The sequence below is a fragment of the Vulpes lagopus genome, chromosome 1 (genome assembly GCF_018345385.1).
Source record: "Vulpes lagopus strain Blue_001 chromosome 1, ASM1834538v1, whole genome shotgun sequence".
Taxonomy (NCBI): domain Eukaryota; kingdom Metazoa; phylum Chordata; class Mammalia; order Carnivora; family Canidae; genus Vulpes; species Vulpes lagopus.
In genome coordinates, this window is record NC_054824.1 from 132,220,462 (window position 1) to 132,240,655 (window position 20,194).

The window sequence follows — 20,194 nt, forward strand, 5'->3', positions numbered from 1 at the left end:
TTTTTGCATGTCAGTATCCAATTGTACCATCATTATTTGTTGAAAAGACTTACTCCTTTATTTACTGCCTTTTGCACCTTTGCCAGAAATCACCTGTCTATATATGTATGAGTCTTTTTCTACACTTTTATTTTCTTCTGTTCATCTTTTTTTCTTATGTTGATGCCAATACCACATTCTTTTAATAGCTGTAACTTTTGGTAATAGGTCTTGAAATCAGGAACCAATTCTCTTCTTACTTTTTAAAGTTATTTGGAGGAGATTATAACAATATTGTGTTTTTTGACATGCAAATGCACTGTCTCATTTATTTAGGTCTTTAATTTCTCAGGATGATTTTTTAAAGTAAACATTTTATTTAAATATTTTATTATTCATGAGAGACACAAGGAGGCAGAGACATAGGCAGAGGGAGAAGCAAGCTCCCTGTGGGGAGCCTGATGGAGGACTTGATCCCAGAACTCCAGGATCACACCCGAAGGCAGACGCTCAACCACTGAGCCACCCAGGCGTCCCAGTAAACATTTTATTTTAGAATGATGGTAGATTTAACAAAATATTGCAGAGATAATATGTAGTTTTATCTCACCCAATTTTCCCCATTGTTAAAGTCTATTAGGAATGTTTTATAGTTTTCAGTGTCAGGTCTTACACAATTCTGTCATATTTACCCTTATTTCAGATATTTTGTATCTCTTCCTTGCTTTTTGTATATTGATCTTACATCCTGGGAGCTTCCTAAATTTGTACCTTTATTATACATGCTATAGCGTTTCCACATAGATTCTTATGTTGCCTTTGAGTAAAGAAATTTCCTTCCTCATATGCATGTCTTAATGTTGGATAGAAATGGTATAGTAATAGCAGAAATCCTTGGGCTTATTCCTCACCTCAGGAACATTCCTTCTTTGTCCATTACAGGTGATATTTGCTGTAGACTTTTTTGTGATTCTTCTCTCTCAGGTTGCCTCCAATTTCTAGTTTGCAGAGAGGTTTTGTTTTGGGGTTTTGTTTTTTTTTTTAAAGATTTGTATTTATTTGAGAGAGAGAGAGAGTGAGCAAGAGAGAGAACATGAGCAGGGGCAGGGGAGAGGGAGAAGCAGGTTGCTCACTGAGCAGGGAGCCTGACATGGGGCTCGATCCCAGGACCCCAGGATTATGACCCTCATGAGCCAGAGGCAGATCCTCAACTGACTGAGCCACCCAGGTGCCTCTGCAGAGAGTTTTTATCAGGAATGGAAGATAAATTTTGTTAAGTATTTTTTCTTCATCTGTTGATATGATCATATGGTTTCCCCTTTTCAGTTTATTAATATGGTGAATTACACGGATTTTTAAAACAATAAACCAACATCACATTCCTGGAACCATCCTGTTCCTGGAACAGTGGGGTTCCTGGAACCCCACCTGTTTATAGTACATTATCATTTTATATACTGTTGGACTAATTTTTCTAAAATTTTGTTAAAACTTTTGTATATAATATATGATGGGTATTGAAGTGTAGTTTTCTTTTCTTTTTTTTTTTTTTTTTTTTTTGTAGTTTTCTTTATATGGTTTTGGTTTCAGAGTAATATTAGCCTCTTAGAAATATTTCTTCCTCTGCAATTTTCTGGAAGAGTTTGTGTAGAATTTGTATTACTATCTTTTTAAATTTTTGAGAAAAATCCCCAGTAAGCCAACCAATCCTGGAGTTTTCTTTGTGGCAAAGTTTTTAACTAGAAATATAATATCTTTAATAGATATAGGACTGTGTAGCTTTTCTTTCTTTGTGTGTGTGTGTGTGTGTGTGTGTGTGTGTGTGTAGCTTTTCTTGAGTGAACTTTGGTAGTTTGTATTTTTCAGAAAATCTGTCCCTTTTAATATTGAAAGAATCTTTGGTGATGTTACCTTTGTTTTTTTTTGTTTTTTTTTGTTTTAAAGATTTTATTTTTTTACTTGAGAAGGTAGTAAGATGGAGAGAACACAAGCCAAGGCGCAGAGGGAGAGGGGGAAGCAGACTCTCTGCTGAGCAGGGAGCTGGACATGGGGCTCGATCCCAGGAACCCTGAGATCATAACTTGAACTGAAGGCAGATACTTAATCAACTGAGCCACCCATGTGCCCCAGATGTCATCTTTCTTACAACTGTTATCAGCAATTTGTACCTTCTCTCTCCTACCTTTTTTTGGGGTGGAGAGCTTTCTGAGAATTAATCGGGAAAATAATTATTTTTTTTGGTATTTTCAAATAACCAGCTTTTTGGTTTTGTTGATTTTCCTCTGCTGCTGTTCTTGTTTCTTTTTCATTGATTTTTTGCTGTTTTTTTTTTCTTAGATTTCATTTCCTCTACTGTTTCTAGTTTAATAAGGTTAAAGCTGAAGCCATTGATTTCAGATCTTTCTAATACAGATGTTGAGTGCTATAATTTTCTAAGTATTATTATTAATTTATTTTTTTAAAAGAAGCTTTTTATTTTAATATTTTATTTATTTATTCATGAGAAACATAGAGAAGCAGAGACATAGGCAGAAGGAGAAGCAGGGTCCCTGCAAGGAGCCTGATGTGGGACTTGATCCAAGGACCTGGGATCATGCCCTGAGCCAAAGGCAGATGCTCAACCACTGAGCCACCCACGTGTCCCTCTAAGTATTATTTTTGAGGCATCCCGTAAGTTTTGATATGTTCTATTCATTTTCACTAAAAATATTTTAAATTTCTCTTAATTTTGTCTTTTTACCTATAGGTTATTTGGAGATTTATTATTTAGTTTCCTTATACTGAGTGTTTTCCAAATATCTTTCTGTTACTGATTTCTAATTTAATTTCTTTGTGGTCAGAAAACATAGTATGATTTGAATCCTTTGAAATTTAATCTTGGTAATCTTGGAACATGGTAAATTTCCATGTCAGTTAAAAAGGATGTGGATTCAGGATCCCTGGGTGGCAGCGGTTTAGTGCCTGCCTTCTGCCCAGGGCATGATCCTGGAGTCCTGGGATCGAGTCCCACATCGGGCTCCCTGCATGGAGCCTGCTTCTCCCTCTGCCTGTGTCTCTCATGAATAAATAAATAAAATCTTTAAAAAAAAAAAAAAAGGATGTGGATTCTCTGTTAGGTGGAGTGTCCTGAAAATGTGAATTATGTTAGATTGGTTGATAGTGTTATGTCTCTATACTTTGAGTTTTATTAAGAGTAGCTTTTTGAGATCTATATGGTTGTGGGCTTATCTTTTAATACTTGTTTTTCAATCAGTTTTTACTTTATATTTTGGAGCTCTGCTGTTAAGACATTTATGATTTGTTACATTCTCTTGATTAATTGACTAGTTTATCATTATGGAATGATCCTCTTTATTTCTGGCCATATGTTGTGCTCTCAAATCTATGTTGTCCAATGTTAATATACCCACTCCAGCTTTCTTTTGAGAAGTGCTTGAATTATGTATCTTTTTTCCACACTTGTACTCTTCAGCTGTCTGATTCCTTTTTTTTTTTTTCAAGTGGGTTTCTTAAAGACAGCATACAGTTGGATCTTACTTTTTTATTCATCTTGATAATCTTCCATTTTAATAGTGGCAATTGTGAGGCCATTTACTTTGAAAAAAACCATGATGAGATATAATTTTTAATTAGAGATTTTTTAAATAAAGATTTTATTTATTTATTGGAGAAAGAGAGAGCGCAGAGTGAGAGGGAGAGGTAGACTCCCTGCTAAGCAGAGAGCCTGATGTGGGGCTTGATCCCAGGACCCTGAGATAATGACTTGAGCAAAAGGGAGATTCTCAACTGACTGAGCCACCCAGATGTCCCTTAACGTAATAAATAATATGCTCAGATTTAAATCTGTCATCTTGCTATTTTGTTTTCTATTTGTTCCATCCTTTCTTTTTTTTCATTTTACTTACTTTGGGTTAATTGATTACTTCTTATGAGTCTGTTTTATTTTTGTTTGGCTAGTAGATATAACTACTGTGTAATTTTATTGGTTGTCTTTCATTTCTTAGTATACATCTGTAATTTGCAACAGTCTGCCTTCAAGTAATGTTGCATTGTTTCATGAATGATTTAGGAACTTCACAGAAGTATACTTTTGTTTCCCCCTACTGTGGTTTTGTTGGACACTTTACTTCTTCAGAGAAATTCCTCAATATCTTGTCATTTTTCCTTTGATCAGTTATCTTTTTTTTTTTAAGATTTTATTTATTTATTCATGATAGACACAGAGAGAGAGAGAGAGAGAGAGAGAAACACAGGCAGAGGGAGAAGTGGGCTCCATGCCAGGAGCCCAATGCGGGACTCGATCCTGGGACTCCAAAATCAAACCCTGGGCCAGAGTCAGGCGCTGAACCACTGAGCCACCCAGGGATCCCCGTGATCAGTCAGTTATCTTTTGAAGAGATATAAATAAAAAATTTTCCAACAGATACCAGTTTCTTTCTGCCTAAAGGATATTCTTTAACATTCCTGGTAATGTATTTCTGCTGGTCCTGAATTTTTTGAGCTTCTCCCTGTCTGACAGACTTTGTCTCTCCCTCATTTTTCAATAATGATTTTTATAGTGGGTAAGATACTGTTGGTTTTCCTCTTAGTACTTTAACAATGGAGCTCTTTTTTTTTTTTTTGCATTGTTTCTGATAGGAACTTGCTGTAATTTTTTTGTTTCTTGGTAATGGGCTTTTCCCCTCCAACTGCAATTTTATTTTTTATTGCTGGTTGTAAACAATGTGATTATTTTCGATATAATTTTCTTCATGTTTTGGGTTTTATTGAACTTCTTGAATCTTGTAGGTTTATTGTTTTTATCAAATTTGGAAATTTTTCGGCAGCTATTTTTTTAAGTATTTTTCTTTTCTTCCTTTGTGGAGACTCTAGTTACACTTCTTTAGCTGTTTGAAGTTGTCACAGAGTTCAGTGAGGTTCTTTTTTTTTTTCTCCCAGTCAAATTCATTTTGTCCCAGAGATGAGTGTTCTTTGTTGCCAGATATCTCGTATTTTGGAGTGCTGTTATTTTCAGGCACTATGTCTGGTTTTTTTGGGTTTTTTTTTGTTTTGTTTTTTTTTAGTTATTTCACACAAGAGTCAGTCCAGTCCCTGTTACTCCATCATATTGACCAGAAGTGAAAGTTTCTAAACTCTTAATTACAAACTAATATACAAATGTATTCTTCTTATAAAACATTGAAATATTATGATGGCAGTGTCAGTTTCTGATGAGTTATCTATGCTAATCCTAGTCTTCTTCTTCCAGGAGATTACACCTGCTTGTAGTATCTACCTGCTCTGAATTTTTCCCTCATTTATACAGATAAATAAAACATACCCATAGAAATAATATATTATTTATTTTTAATGTGGGTTTTTTTTGCAGTTTATTTCTACTTAAATTGCTTGTTTCATCTCTGTCCTCCAGGCAGCTAAGAAAGAGCATGCAGCCATCATTCTTTGGAACACTACATCTTGGAAACAGGTGCAGAATTTAGTTTTTCACAGTTTGACTGTCACGCAGATGGCCTTCTCACCTAACGACAAGTTCTTACTAGCTGTTTCCAGAGATCGAACCTGGTCATTGTGGAAAAGGCAGGACACAATCTCACCTGAGTTAGGTAAAACAGCTTTCAGTTGGAAGATTACTAGTGAAACACATATGTCCATTTTATCTACTACTATTTTATCTAGTGAGGAGCTACTCGGTGAAGAGGAGTAGAAGTAATACCAGGGTGAAGGCCACAGTCTCACTTCCATGAAATCTTTCATAGTTGTATTCTGAGGAAGACTTGACCTTCCTTGTAAGATTTAAACACAGTGATCTTTGAGTTGACTTCTTGTGATTATATAGTCAAGATGGCAAGTATTCAGACATCTCCGTTAAAAGAAACAGAAATCTAAAAAATATGGATTTTGTGGATTGTTTCAGAATGCCAGCATAAAACTGAATGAGTGGCATATTCTGACATTAATTAAAAACAACGGGAAAAAAACCAACAACGACAAACCTTTGTGTTGTTGGAGCATAGCCTATTTCTCTCACCCTGGTTTCTTTGGGTAAAATCTAAAGAGTGTTTAATATATCTTCATGTTGTTTAATTGTTTTAATTTTTCCATTGATATAACTTGCATGCAGTTTGATCTTGTGGTATTCCTAGTCTCTTAGTTTCTTGTATTTTAGACTGACACATATTAAACAATACATATTAGAACAGATTGATTTCTTTTGCAACCAGTGATTTCCTAACATGCAGCTTTTACTTTATAAAAAGTTGATGTGAAACTAATGATATATCCATTAATGTATTGTATCTTTATGGATTATGGTTAATAGATATATTCCTCTTCCCTCTTCATAAGTAATTATGCGTTTTAGGTTTAGTCCCCCTGAGGGCTAGTTACATTATTATTATTATTATTACCTTACATTGAAATCTAACAAGGGAAAAGGTTTGTTTTTTGTTTTTTTTTTTAAGATTTTTTTTTTTTTTTTTTTTTTTTTTATTCATGAGAGACACAGAGAGAAGAGAGGCAGAGACACAGGCAGAGGGAGAAGCAGGCTCCATGCAGGGAGCCCGATGTGGGACTCGATTCCGGGTCTCCAGGATCAGGGCCTGGGCTAAAGGCAGACGCTCAACCACTGAGCCACCCAGGTGTCCCTGATTTTATTTATTCACTTGACAGATTACCAAGGAGAAAATAAGCAGGAGAAGTTAGTAGGCAGAGGTAAAGGGAGAAGCAGACTACCCACTGAGCAGGGAGCCGGATGTGGGGCTCTGTGACCTGAGCCAAAGGCAGATGCTTCACCTATTGAGCCACCCAGGCGCTCCAGGGCAAAGATTTTTTTTAAAGTTTTCATTCTTTTTTTTTTTTTCCATTATTGAAGAGTGCATTACTCTTTTATCCATATGTGTAAATCTGGCCACTTCCTGAGTAAAGTTAAATTGCTCAGGCTTCTCTCATGGGCATAAGTTAAATTTTAGTTAAGCACCTGGAAGGTGTCACTAGAGAGCTTTCCCTCCTGGGAGAGTAACTGTGTGCCCATAGCCTTCTGGTGAGGGCCAGCTGCCTAGTGTGTTGCAAAAGTCCACATGAATAAATTGATTGCTAAAGGGCTTGATGGATTTGGCACATAACCATAGGTTTCTACAGATAAAGACAACTCTGTCTGCTTTGTGAGTCGTGTGTATGGTGTTTCTTTCAGACCCAGTTTTTAGCCTCTTTGCCTTTACCAACAAAGTAACTGCTGTGCACAGTAGAATTATTTGGTCTTGTGATTGGAGTCCTGATAGCAAGTATTTCTTCACTGGAAGTCGGGACAAAAAGGTAATTTTTTTAAACTTAGTATTTTTCAAATGTAAAATAATACTACAGGTGTATTTGGATAGAAAACACATAATCCTGACTTTCTGATCTTATTTTTTTAAAATCTGTATATTCTCTTCTGTGTTGTTTTTTTTTTTTTTAAGATTTTATTTATTCATTCATGAGAGACAGACAGACAGACAGACACACACACACACACACACACACACACAGGCAGAGGCAGAGGGAGAAGCAGGCTCCATGCAGGGAGCCCGACATGGGACTCGATCCCAGGTCTCCAGGATCACACCCTAGGCTGAAGGCGGCACTAAACCACTGAGCCACTGGGGCTGCTCTCTTCTGTGTTTTTCATATGCATGCATAAAAAGGCTTTTCGTGCTAAATTCTATAAATACATTTCTCTGAAATATCAAATACTGAGAAGAAAACCTTTCAGACACATGATGTTCCTCAGATGACCCCAGCAGGAGAGAAGTGGTGAATAAAATGATTGAAGACTAACCAACTAGGAGAGCAGGAGGGGGTGGAGGGGACATACGGGGGAAAACAGTTGCTGCTTTTCTTTTTCATACGTTTATGAATTAATTTTTCTACATTAGATAATTACTGCCTTTTCATTCAGTGGAGGAAGCAGTTTGTGTATGTGGGTGGGTGTGTTTCCCAAGCTTTGAAAAAATCAAAACAATTTAGTTAGGTGTATGTTCTTGACTACTGCCCTCACCCTGGCTCTGGTCCCTCCTGTTCTCACACTCTTTAATGCCCTTTCCTTTTTCTGCAGTGCCTGCGGACCAGAGGTGGTGAGGCAGTTGAGCATTTCCTTTCCTCTTCCTGCCCTCTTCAGTTTGTCATGGTGCAAATCCCCTTAGCAGAGGGCTAGCTCTTGCCTTGTCACCCAGTGAATCACTGAAATGTCATCCTCTAAACCCGTTTCTCTTAGATGTTTACTTGTGTCCATTTGCCTATTCATTTCTTCCCTGGCGCTTATGTGCTATGCCCTGCTGGCTGCTGAGGAAGCAGGGCTTCTCTGCCCCCTGCAGTCTCGCTGTAGTGCATGCTCCAGCTGTGGCTCTCAAGGGTGTGTCGGGACTGAAATGGACAGAGTGTCATCCACCACACATTCTCAGAAATGTACTTTTGTTTACTTGGTCAGAGGCTTCTGCTTGGAGTCTTGCTTTGGTCTGGATTTTACAAGTGTCATCTGCTTCACTGCTCTCTGTTTCTTAGGGACCAGTCACACCACCTGGAGGCATGAGCTTCCAAGGAAACACCATTTCTTACACAGGGTAGCATCATGGTTAGGTGCTCTTGACTGCTGACTTGTTTCCCTGAGCGACTCAGTGGTATAGAGGAAGAGCCAGGTTTGATAGATCCCCATGCATTGTGTGGTAACTTCTTAGAGACGTGCAGGATGAGCCTCCTGGTGAAGATGTGACTGATAGACTCTCCCTGGATCAGAACTGGTTTCCTGAGTATCAAAGAGCATGCTAGATAATCTCCAGTCTCTGGGCAAGGGCAGTCCATCTGGGACCTGCACACTTAGGTATTTGAGGTCTCACAGACTTGTGTCAGCTACACTGTGGCTTCTCTCTGATGCTTGAAATACCTGAAATCCTGGAACATCATCCACAAATGTTGATGAGGTATTTTTCTAAATGTTAGAGTGAATATTTTGCATTATCTGTGCCACTGATACTCTTGATGCATTGCTGGAAACCTTGCAAAGAGAAAGCTTCACAGAGTTTGATCTGTCTCTATTAGGTGGTTGTGTGGGGTGAGTGCGACTCCAGTGATGACTCTGTGGAGCACAGCATTGGCCCCTGCTCCTCTGTCCTGGATGTGGGCGGGGCAGTGACAGCCGTCAGTGTCTGCCCCCTGCTTAACCTTTCCCAAAGGTCAGTCTCCAAGTGGGTCTTTGTCTTACATATTTGTTAAGACTTGATTCCTTAGTATGTAGCTCTCTCATACTTTGATTTGTGCTTTTTCATAGCTTCTGAGTTGCTATTTTTTTCATAATGCTTAGGTTTCTTATAAGAATTGTTAAATCATCCAAACCCGATGATATTCAGAGTGGAGAAAAAGGGGATTGGGAGTGTGGCTCAAAGGTTCTATGTCAGAACCTTGGTGCTTTCTTGGTAACAAGTGTCTTCAGTAGAACGGGAGCCCCTGCAGACAGCCAGGGAAACACTGATTTATGGGCTTTGCCAGCAGAGAACAGAGGGAAAACTTTGAGCACCTATGATGGAGAGGAGTTCCATGAGGACACAGTAGAAGCACTGCACTCTCTCCTCAGCTGGCATTTTTAAACAAAGCCTTTTGTAAGCCATGGACAGTTGGAAATACGGTAAAGAACTCCCTTCCCTTAGAGTGATGACAGAGATAACAGAAATTCATGTAATTAATCAGTCTTTTCTCTCCTCTCTTAAAAACAGATACATTGTTGCAGTAGGATTAGAGTGTGGAAAGGTTTGTTTATACACCTGGAAAAAGACTGATCAAGTTCCAGAAATAAATGACTGGACCCACTGTGTAGAAACAAGTCAAAGGTATTTTCTTACTATTTTCACTTTCATCACATTAGATTTTGTTATAAATATGCAAATTATAATTGTATTTGTTATCAAGCATTGAGTTTTTATTTATTTTTAAAAATAAGTTGTTCTTTTGTAGATTTTTTTTTTTTTTAAGATTTATTTATTTGAGAGAGAGCGCACGCACATGCAAGAGCAGGGTAAGGGGTGGAGGGAGAGGGAGCAAATTCCCCACTGAGCAGGGAGCCAGACAGGCTCCACTTAACCCGACTGAGCCACCCAGACGCCCCCGGCATCTAGTTTTTAGTGGCAGTTTTTCTTGAGTTTTATTGAGAAGTAATCAGTACATGTGACTCTAAGTTTATGGTGTACAGCAGGATTTACATACGTTGTGAAATGTTACTACACTATGTTCACCTTACATCCATTTACTATTAGAGATACAATAAAAAGGGAAAAAAGAAAAGAATAAAGGAAAAAAATGTCTCCCCTAATGAGAACTCTAGGATTTACTCTCTTAACTTCCCTGTCCGTCATCCAGCAGTGTCAGCTGTAGTCATCATGTCGTACATTACATCTCTAATACTTGTCCTTATAACTGGGAGTTTGTACGTTTTGACCACCTTCCTCTGATTCCCTCTCTCCCTACTCTTTGTATCTGGTAACCATAAATCTGATCTCTTTTCCTGTGAGTTTTTGTTTTCTTTTTTGTTTGTTTTCATTTTTTAAAGATTCAATATATAAGTGAAATCATAGAGTATTTGTCTTTACGGGCAAATTTATGCCACATTTACATGGAGAGGGACACAAATCTCTCTTCTTGGTGCTTACTACCAAGTGGTACTGTGGTAGTTTCTTGAGATTGATGTTTCTTACTATTGCACCAGGTTGTTGTTTTGTTTTGTTTTAAAGATTTTATTTACTTATTCATGAGACACACACAGAGAGAGAAGCAGAGACATAGGCAGAGGGAGAAGCAGGCTCCATGCAGGGAGCCTGATGTGGGACTCAATCCCAGTATTCCAGGATCATGCCCTGAGCCGAAGGCCGACGCTAAACCACTAAGCCACCCAGGTGTCCCCACACCAGGTTTTTTTTTTTTTTTTTTTTTTTTTTTTTTTTTTTTTTTTCACACCAGGTTTTTAAAAAGTTTACTTGAACAGATTGCTTGTTTGCATAATGCTATCTTTATAGACAACGCATTTGAAATGAAAGTGATTTTTATAATGATGTTTAGAATGTGATTATAGTAGATTTGTAGTAAAATTGGATTAAAAGTATTGGTGATTTTTTGAGATATTATAGATTGTGTTTTGGTATCCTCATCTTGTGTTTGAACACTTCAGCTTAGAACCCATGTTGGAGCAAACGGTCAAGTGCACTTCAAAGCCACATGACTGCTTTCTAGCACAGGATGCTCCCTGAGCCTCATGCCCTGCACCTGGGCTGTTGCCTCCTGCGCTGGCTTAGAGCACCTGTCATTTACAGCCTTCTCCCTACCATCACTCACTTAGGTAGCAGGATCCTTTTTTAATCTAATTTTTAACCCAAATTATTCTATTCTTTAAAAATATCTGAATAATTGAAAAGTCACTAACCTCATTCTGTCAGATTTTTTTTTTAGAATTCTTCAACCTTCATATATCTGAACTGTTCAAAATAGAATGTCAAAATTCCAAGTGACAGTATCATGATGAAAGTGATGGGTTGGTGGAGAGAGAGACCTGTGAGCAGATGTCTTTTACAAGATATTTCATCCAGGGGAGTTTGTCTCCTTGTTGGCAAAAGCATGTTAGTACTGATAATAATTGTATTGGTTAAAATGTAATCTTTGTTCCTGCTGTCCTTTTGGCTTCTCTCCCACCTCTGATGGTGGTTTTAGCAATTGAAACAGTTCATGTTGGAGGTGCCTTGGTGGCTCAGTCAGTTAAGTGTCTGCTTTGGGCTCAGGTCATGATCCCAGGGTCCTGGGATCGAGCCCCACATCAAACTCTCTGCTCAGCGGAAAGCCTGTGTAGACCCTCTTGGTCTGCCTACTTGTATGCTCTCTTTGCCAAATAAATAAAAATTTTTTAAAAAAAGAAAGAATGAGTTCATGCTGTTGCTTACTGAAGAGGTAAGTACTTCAGTGTGATATTCCATATTCTAGGAATTTGAAATTTTCTCTCTTCCTGGGCTCCCTCCCTTGCCTTCTTCCTTTCAGCTTGCCCTACCCATGGTGCTCGTTCTCCTCTGCAGGTCCTGAATGTGGAATACTGGTGGGAAGCCCTTAGAAAGCAAGGCAAGGGGACATGTACAGAATTTGTATTTTTTATTTCAAGATTTTTTTAAGTCATTATGATGGTGTTAGATTTATAAGAACTAATCCCTGACTTAACCACATTATATTATTTGCATTGTTAATATCCCAGTTACCAAATTTCACGTATCTTTCAAATCAAAGTTTTTGCTAATAATGAGATATAAAGGTAAATACAACCAAATACTGCCTTTAAGGTTGGCTCCTCAAACTCCTGTCTTCTAAATATGATCTGTTGGGATCCCTGGGTGGCGCAGCGGTTTGGTGCCTGCCTTTGGCCCAGAGCGCGATCCTGGAGACCCGGGATCGAATCCCACATCGGGCTCCCGGTGCATGGAGCCTGCTTCTCCCTCTTCCTGTGTCTCTGCGTCTCTCTCTCTCTGTGTGTGACTATCATAAATAAATAAAAATTTAAAAAAATATGATCTATTAACATGCTAGATTTAAGGGGAATATTACCAAAACCCACCATGTTAAGACTTAAAATAACAAAATAAGTACTCCTCAAAGCTCCCATGGGCAGCAGTATGCAATTGGTCCTTGAACAGTGGGAGTTAGAGGTGTGTATACCTTTTGACTCCACAAAGCTTAATTTCTAACAGCCTTCTGTTGACTAGAAGCCTTAGTAATAACATAAGCAGTGGATTAGCCCCTATTTTGTATGTTATATGTATTTAGCACTGTGTTTGAATAAAATAAGCTAGAGAAAAAAATGTTGCTAAGAAATTGTAAGAGAAAATACATTTATGGTACTGTACTGTATGTATTGAAAAAAATCCGTGTATAAGTGGACCCATGCAGTTCAAATCTGTGTTAAGGGTCAACTGTACTACATGTATTTCTTTCAGTAATGTCACTACTTCAAACCATTCCTCTCATGAAATGTGAGCTCTTTAATATTATTGATAACAAATGAGATGCTAGTGATGTTGGTGTGACTTAAAATATTTTTGGAACTTCTCTTTAGAGATTGTGTTCAGGACCAGCTTACTAGTGATACAAGAAAGCCAATTATAATATCTTTTATAATTGTACACATTTCATCACTTTTTTTTAAAGTGTGGCATTGATTCTATTTATAAAATTCATTTCTTTATGAGTCTTGACTGCCTTCAGTAACCAGAGTCAAACGCACAGATGTACTGTCACTGAAGATAGTGTTCAGGTCATCGCCTGCATAGTATGGAAGCATTGCCTATAAGATAATTTCAGGAAACACTATGTACAGTAGCATTGTTGAAGTGTGTAACCTCCATGATGGTCACTTGCAAGGCCTCACAGTCATGTGGTTACATAGATTCTGGTATGCCAGTTTTTAAAATGTTTCATTACCTCAAGGTTATATTTCATTCCTGCCTTTCATTCTGAGAGTGCATCTGGTGATGTGTGGGGCTCTCAGCATCTGAAAGTATAATTTGTTTGCACAGGTATTGTTTTCAGGGTTTACTGCCTTAAAATCTACTTAAGTTTTTAACTATTCCTCTTTGGTTTGGAGGTCTAATTTGCAGGTTAAATTTATAGGGTATTATATTTTCATAGGGATTTGACAGTGTTTGTTTGGTAGCATTCTAGGCCTGCAATGGGGTTGAGGGGGCATTAATAAGAGTGTCTTGCCCAGGGTCATGCAGTTGGAGGTCATGTTGGAGACAAAGATTGTTTCATTGGGCAGTTTATTAAATCTTTTGTTATTTTACTTACCCAGCAGTAAAAACATGAGTCTATCAGTGTCACAGGGATGTCAAAAGAATAAAATAATTTAGAATACGTTGCAAGTTGGAATTCTTTAAAAAAGAAATACCTTTAGTAATGTTATTTGAAAAACTGATTTTAATAGCCATTTTATGAATTACACTGATCATTCAAACAAGATTTGACAGGAATTCATTGTCTATTTCTTGCTCTTTTTGGTAGTGCCCTTTGTCAGTAAGATATTTAGGGTTTTAAGTAAATAGAGTTAAGATATTTTTAGGTTTAGAATAAAATTGCTAAAGTATTAGTGATGACATTTTAAAACCTGTACTTTTGAATTTTTATAATAATTTTTTTCTTGAGTATAGTTGACATAGAGTATTACATTGGTTTCAGGTGTACAACTTAGTGATTTGACATATTTACACGTTATGCTATGTTTACCCAAGTGTAACTGCCATCTGTCCTGTCAGTCACTATTAGGGCATCATTGACTGTATTCCTTATATGATGCTTTTTATTCTCGTGACTTATTCATTCTATAATGGAAGTGTGTATCTGTTTCTCATCCATTCTGTCCAACCCTCCACCCCTGCCCCTTTGGAAACCATCAGTTTGTTCTCTTTATTTATAGGTCTGATTCTGCTTTTTGTAAGACCTTTACATTTTGATTTTTCAGATTTTGACTACCATTCATGTTAACATTAATAACAAGGGCATATAAATGAAATTAATACATAGGGTAAATATTTTGTAGTCCTAGCATACATTCCTTTCATGATTTTTCTATCTTTGTTTTAGCCAAAGACATATGCTTGCTATCAAAAAATTATGCTGGAAGAATTGTAATGGAAAAACTGAACAGAATGAAGCAGAAGGCATCGAATGGTTACACTTTGCAAGTTGTGGTGAAGATCACACTGTGAAAATATACAAAGTTAACAGATGTGTACTGTGATGGGGTTAATAACTATCGGCATGTGGTCATTGGTGTCTTAAAATATTTATCCTGTAAATAGATGTCTTTCTTTACCTTGTAATTTCATCTAGTTTCTTTTTAAGCCCTATAGCAGTAGTTCTTACTGGGTCACAGACCCTTTGAAATCTCATGAAAACTGCAGACTCTTTTCTCACAGATGTATATATGCACACACCCTCAGAACTTGGCCCACACTTTGAGGGATTCAGACCTGCATTCATGTGTCCCAAGTTAACCTCTGTTCCTTCTTTCTTCATGACTCAATTTGCCTAATTATGCATTGTTTTGGGCCTTTTCGTATGCGCTTCTTTGGGACATTTCATTATTTATTACCCTCTTCAAAGAGAGGACATGGAAAATAAAGATAAAACCCAGATTACCCAATTTTTATTTTAACAATTTGTGTAGAGACCACACTTTGTGTGGTCTTGACCCTTTCTTCCAGTACACACCCACCATTCTAGGAATTTGGCAGGCGCTTGTGAATTTGAACTGTAGTCAATTCTTCCTTGTATTTAAAAGTACATAGATTCTTTTACAGTTTGACTTAAAGCAGACTATCCTGACATTTACACTGATAGATGTAGGACCTGAAAAGTAGAGTTGTGTCTGAATCACCTGAATTGATGCGAAGTCACATACATGAGTTATGAGAGAAAGGATGTCCCCCAGGGTGAGTACATAGTGGGAGCAGAGAGAAGAAGATGCTTCAAACAGAATGTTGGGTGTGCCAGCTGAAGTTTGGGACATGGGTCATGAGAGTTGGGAACTTTGGGAGTTGGGTGGAGGGAAGTTAAGCTCTGGGGGAGGGGTATGATGAAAACTGGCTTGAGAATGGAGATTTCCTCTGATCCAGAGCCATCTGACAAATTGGCAGTGAAATGAATACTGTGAATAATAAATATGCTGAAGGGGGGGGTGGTGAGGATTTTCTTCATTGGAGTTTGCCATTATCTAATATGACATTTTGCTTCCAAAGGAATTGAGATATTTTGTCTAAATTGAGATTTCTAGACCGACACTATCCAGTATTTCTAGAAATAAATAATTTGAGCTACTTAAGTAATTTAAAGTTTTCTGGTAGTTATGTAATAAAAGTTAAACAGGTAAAATTTATTTTAGTGACCTCTTTTAACCCAGTATATCCAAAATAGTATCATTTCACATATACAACATAAAAGATTGTTGAGGTATTTTACCCTTAGAGCCTATTTCAGTATGTACTAGCCACATGTCACTAGTGGCCATCCATATTTGGACTGTGCAGTTCTAGGCTACTGAGTCTGTATAAACTTGTCTTACATCCTCAAGCACGTGTGTGCATGTCTACACCAAAGCAGTGAGAGTCTGAGTTCTCAACCTCAGAAACCAGGATGCCCTAAAGTACGGTTTCCTTTACCAGCTAAAGGATCTGAGTTTTCACCCCCATTTGGCACACAGGGATTTGTTTGGATCCCATCCGTGTGGGATTCCGGAGCAGATTGATTGAACTAACTTGGTGTTTTAGAACATTTTCAAGTACAGAACTCAACTTCCTAAAGTTCCCTGAAAATAGACCTCGTCTCAGACTGAATTCATGGTTATTGTTTTAATTTGTCAGTTGGGTTTGTATTAGTTTTCGTGTGTGGTACTGAAGCATCATTCTCAGTAACTACCTGAATAATTCAATAAGTGTTCAAAGGACTTACTGTACACTGGGGCAGTCTACATTGTAATTCATACACATATGCTGTAATTTTACATGCCTCTTAATCTGCTAAAGGAACACACCCTTTGAACCATATCATATCATGAACCACATTGTTCATCATATCTAAAGCAGAAAGGGACTCTTAGAACTTTGCTCCAGAGTATTTCAGAGTCCCTGACCTGCCTTTCCCTCTTCCTTGATCTCTCACATCTCTGCCTGATTCACGGCATTAGAGCTCAGATTGATGCCAAGCGCCAGCCTAAGCAGTTGCTATCTTCTGACCTGTACAACTTTCCTAGATCAGGGGAGAAGTTATTGGGTTGTTCTGAGTACATTTTTATCCTGGACAGCACAAAGCCAAATAAGAGGAAGCAGAATTGGTTATGGATCCCAAAGGAGGAAGGAATGCGGGAATTGGAAGGAAACTGCAAATTCAGGAATAAAATGCAAGGACAGACTCATTCTCTCTTTTAAATTAGAAATTCTGACCACCACAAAATCCTGAGTGGTTTAAGGAATTCCAGGCCTTCTGTGAACTACTTTTGTACAGACCCATGTATTTCTCAAGGCCCCCTAAATGGAGTTGGAACCTAGACTTAAAGAATCAGAAGCACGTTTAATCCTGGTTTATGCTGGCAGTAAATGTGAGTAACTGTTTCCCCACACATCTCATGGAGATAATACTAGTGGGTCAGTCTGACTTCCATTCGGCCGTGTGTGAGGAAAATCCCAGATGTTCTTTCTGGCCTATGCAAGGTGGAAGTTTTCTCTCAAAAGGAATCAAGGTAGAGGTGCCTGGGTGGTCCGATCAGCGAAATGTCCAACTCTTGATTTCAACTCAGGTCATGATCTCAGGGTCGTGGGATGCAGCCCTGTGTCAGGCTCCCTACGCTGGGTGTGGAGCCTGCTTAAGATTCTTTCCCTGTGTCTGCCCCTCCCTGTGTGCTCTCTCTTTCTCTAAAAAGAAAAAAGGGAATCAATGTAGGCAGACCAGGATGGGCATGGAGACTCCTCAACATGATCAAGGATGAAGGCTCTTTTTCTTTGTTGCCTGTGATCGTCAGTGTGTGACTTCCTCACAATCCAGCGTGGCTGCTTGGCCTCCTGCCATGATCTTTGCATTCCAACCAACAGGAAGGAAAGGCTTGTCCCTAGCTTTAAAAAAGCTTCTTGGAAGTCCACACAGTTCTGTTTAATCTCCTTGGCCACAATTTAGTCTTGTGCTCTACTGAAAGAGAAACTAGGAAATAAAATTTTTATTGCAGGAGCCATCTGTTCAGCTGGGAATTGAGGTGCTTTGTTCTGGAAGAAAACAAATGTTAGTCTCATTTTTAAAAACCAACCACCTTGTAGCATTGTTTTCAGGATTAAATGAGCCAGCACATGAAAAATGCTAGTTCGGGATCTGGAAATATATCATGAGATACCAACTGTTTGAGTTAAATAAAGCTCTGCTCATATCACCTCCATAGAGCCTTTGTTAATCCCCTTGTTTCAAGTATTCTTTCCTTTCTCTGAATTTCATGGTATTTTATTACCATTTTTTTGTGGCATTTCTCACTCCCTTTTATTTACATATATCGTCCATTATGTCACTCAGATTCTTTCTCTGGTAAGAAAGTTTGTCTCAAAATGATACAGGGAATTAGAAGCTCACGTAACTGAAAAAAAAAAAAAACAGTGGTAGGACAAAGTTCAGATATAGTTTCATCAGAGCTCTGTGCCCCTTTCTCTACTCTCAGCTGGTCTCCATGGGTCAGCTTTCTTCCAAGGCTGCCCTCCCCTATGGGTGAAAGCAGCTGTTGATGTTGTAGATTTCCTTGCCTCATATCAAAGGAAATAAGCATTTAATCCTGAACTTTATCTGACCTGAACTTCCTGAACTAATCATGGTGGGCAGTGGGGTTGGGGAGGGTGTGGTGGGGTGGGAGGGAACCACACATTGAGTAGTTTAGGCCTATCTGATGTGGCAAGAGCCATGGATTACTCTGGAGCTGGAGGCAGGGTCCCTCCCATTAGGACCACACGACTGTTCTATGTGAGGTAGTTTTCCAAAGCAAAGTCAGAAGAGCAGTGGGTGCTGGGTAGGCAACCCATGAAATCCCACTATACAAGCCTACTAAAGCCTAAACATGGGGCATCAGATTTGTTTTCTTCTCTCCACAGCATCCAGCACAGTGTGTCTAACAGTGTATTGTCAAATATTTGCTGAGTTTAAGAATGAGTAAATTTGACAACACAGATGGCTGGCTGGTGGAGGAAGGATTATCCAATGTAATCCACTAAGCAGTAAATAGAATAATTGGTATCCTTCCCCTGCCTCCGTGGCCTAAAGGGGTCAGGGGCAAAGAACTGGAGGGAAGGTATCAATGCAGAAGAGACCAAGAAGGGGGTGGGCTTGCCCAGTGGACCTGTGCCCGAATGAACATAGGAAGAAGCTGAAACCCCCAGAAAACAGGCTCAGGAAAATCCCACTCCATCCCTGCCCCATCCACCCACCCTGTCACTTCTGTGGTCCGCCCAGTACTGACTGGCAGGGTTTTGTTTTATACATTATGGATTTAGATATAATGGAGCCTTGTTCATGATTCCAAACTGCCCTTTTAGCTTCTATTCACAGAAAAGGTCTTGTGTCCCTGTAGGGGAGGGAGCTTCCTGGAGTTTCTGTTCTTTCCACTGCTTTTAAGTTGTTTCTCCCAGAACTTCTACTCCTTCAGGCTTTGGAGAGAAACCTGCTCCATTGCTGTTTCTCCTCCTCCTGCTGTGCAGACTCTTCTCATTTCTCAGGTGTCAGGTTCTCATTGTTAGGGAAGGATGCATTTAACCCTAACAGGAAGCAATAAATCCACTGTGGAAACCAGATTTAGCCTCTGAAACACCCACCCTCCATCCCAGCCTCTTGGCAGGAAATTTGATCCATCATAATGGCAGTCCCCAAATCCTTCCAGGATCAAGAGGCCTCAGTTGGGGTTAGCCTGTAGGAAAACCTCTATCTTCATCACCATTTAAGACTTGACCATTGTAATGTGACCTTTCCAGAAGCCTCTCCCATGAGTTGAGTCTCCAGCTCCTGACACCGACCTTCCTGAGCCCTGAGCCCCAACCTGCACTTAGATGTCCTGAACCGTCTTGTCTCCCTGTGCCTGAGTCCCCTCCTCCCTGCATCCACCAAGGCACCCACTCCAACAGTGTTGCCTGAGCCAGTCCTGCGTCTGCCCCATTTGTCTCTGAATTCCTTCATTTCTGTACCATCTGGGCCCTCCCTGCTCCTCACCAGGACTTCTGGGCAGCCTCCCTACTTGCCTCAGCGCTGCTGGGGTGTCAGACACACCTTTGACAGAGCCACTCCTGTCGGGACTCCCTGGCACCTTCCTGACACTTGTGGCTGCAGTTTGGCCCACTCCCTTTCCTCACTCCCTGTCCTCCCACCCCTTATCCCTGCACAACCACAGCCTGTGCTCCATCCTCCTTCAGAGTCGTGCTTCTGTAATTTTCTGAGCCTTTTCGTATCTCCAGCATTTGCACGTGGGATGCTGCCCTCCCTCTCTCACCTTCTCTTTAGAGAAGCACCAGGCTGGGGGGGCTTTCTCCTTTACAGCCTCAATCTCTTGGGAGCTCCCTTCTCCAGCACTGTGCGGTGTAGAAGGAGTAATCTAGCTGCAGACTTGTCTTCTTCCCTGGGGGCCTCTGAGGCACACAGGCTGCTGTACTGACTGCTG

The 20,194-nt window shown here is 39.3% G+C and overlaps 1 protein-coding gene across 3 annotated transcripts in view; it reads left to right on the plus strand.

The window, feature by feature from the left end:
• The window catches only part of ELP2 (elongator acetyltransferase complex subunit 2), a 49,289-nt gene extending 32,931 nt beyond the window's left edge, over positions 1-16,358 (plus strand). For all 3 annotated transcript variants that reach the window (XM_041745922.1, XM_041745902.1, XM_041745912.1), the window contains 5 exons: positions 5,390-5,582; positions 7,169-7,290; positions 9,049-9,182; positions 9,720-9,833; positions 14,608-16,358. In XM_041745922.1, coding sequence (XP_041601856.1) covers positions 5,390-5,582; positions 7,169-7,290; positions 9,049-9,182; positions 9,720-9,833; positions 14,608-14,764 — 720 coding nt within the window. In that variant the 3' untranslated portion in view covers positions 14,765-16,358. The remainder of the gene's footprint in view (positions 1-5,389; positions 5,583-7,168; positions 7,291-9,048; positions 9,183-9,719; positions 9,834-14,607) is intronic.
• Positions 16,359-20,194: the final 3,836 nt, after the last annotated feature.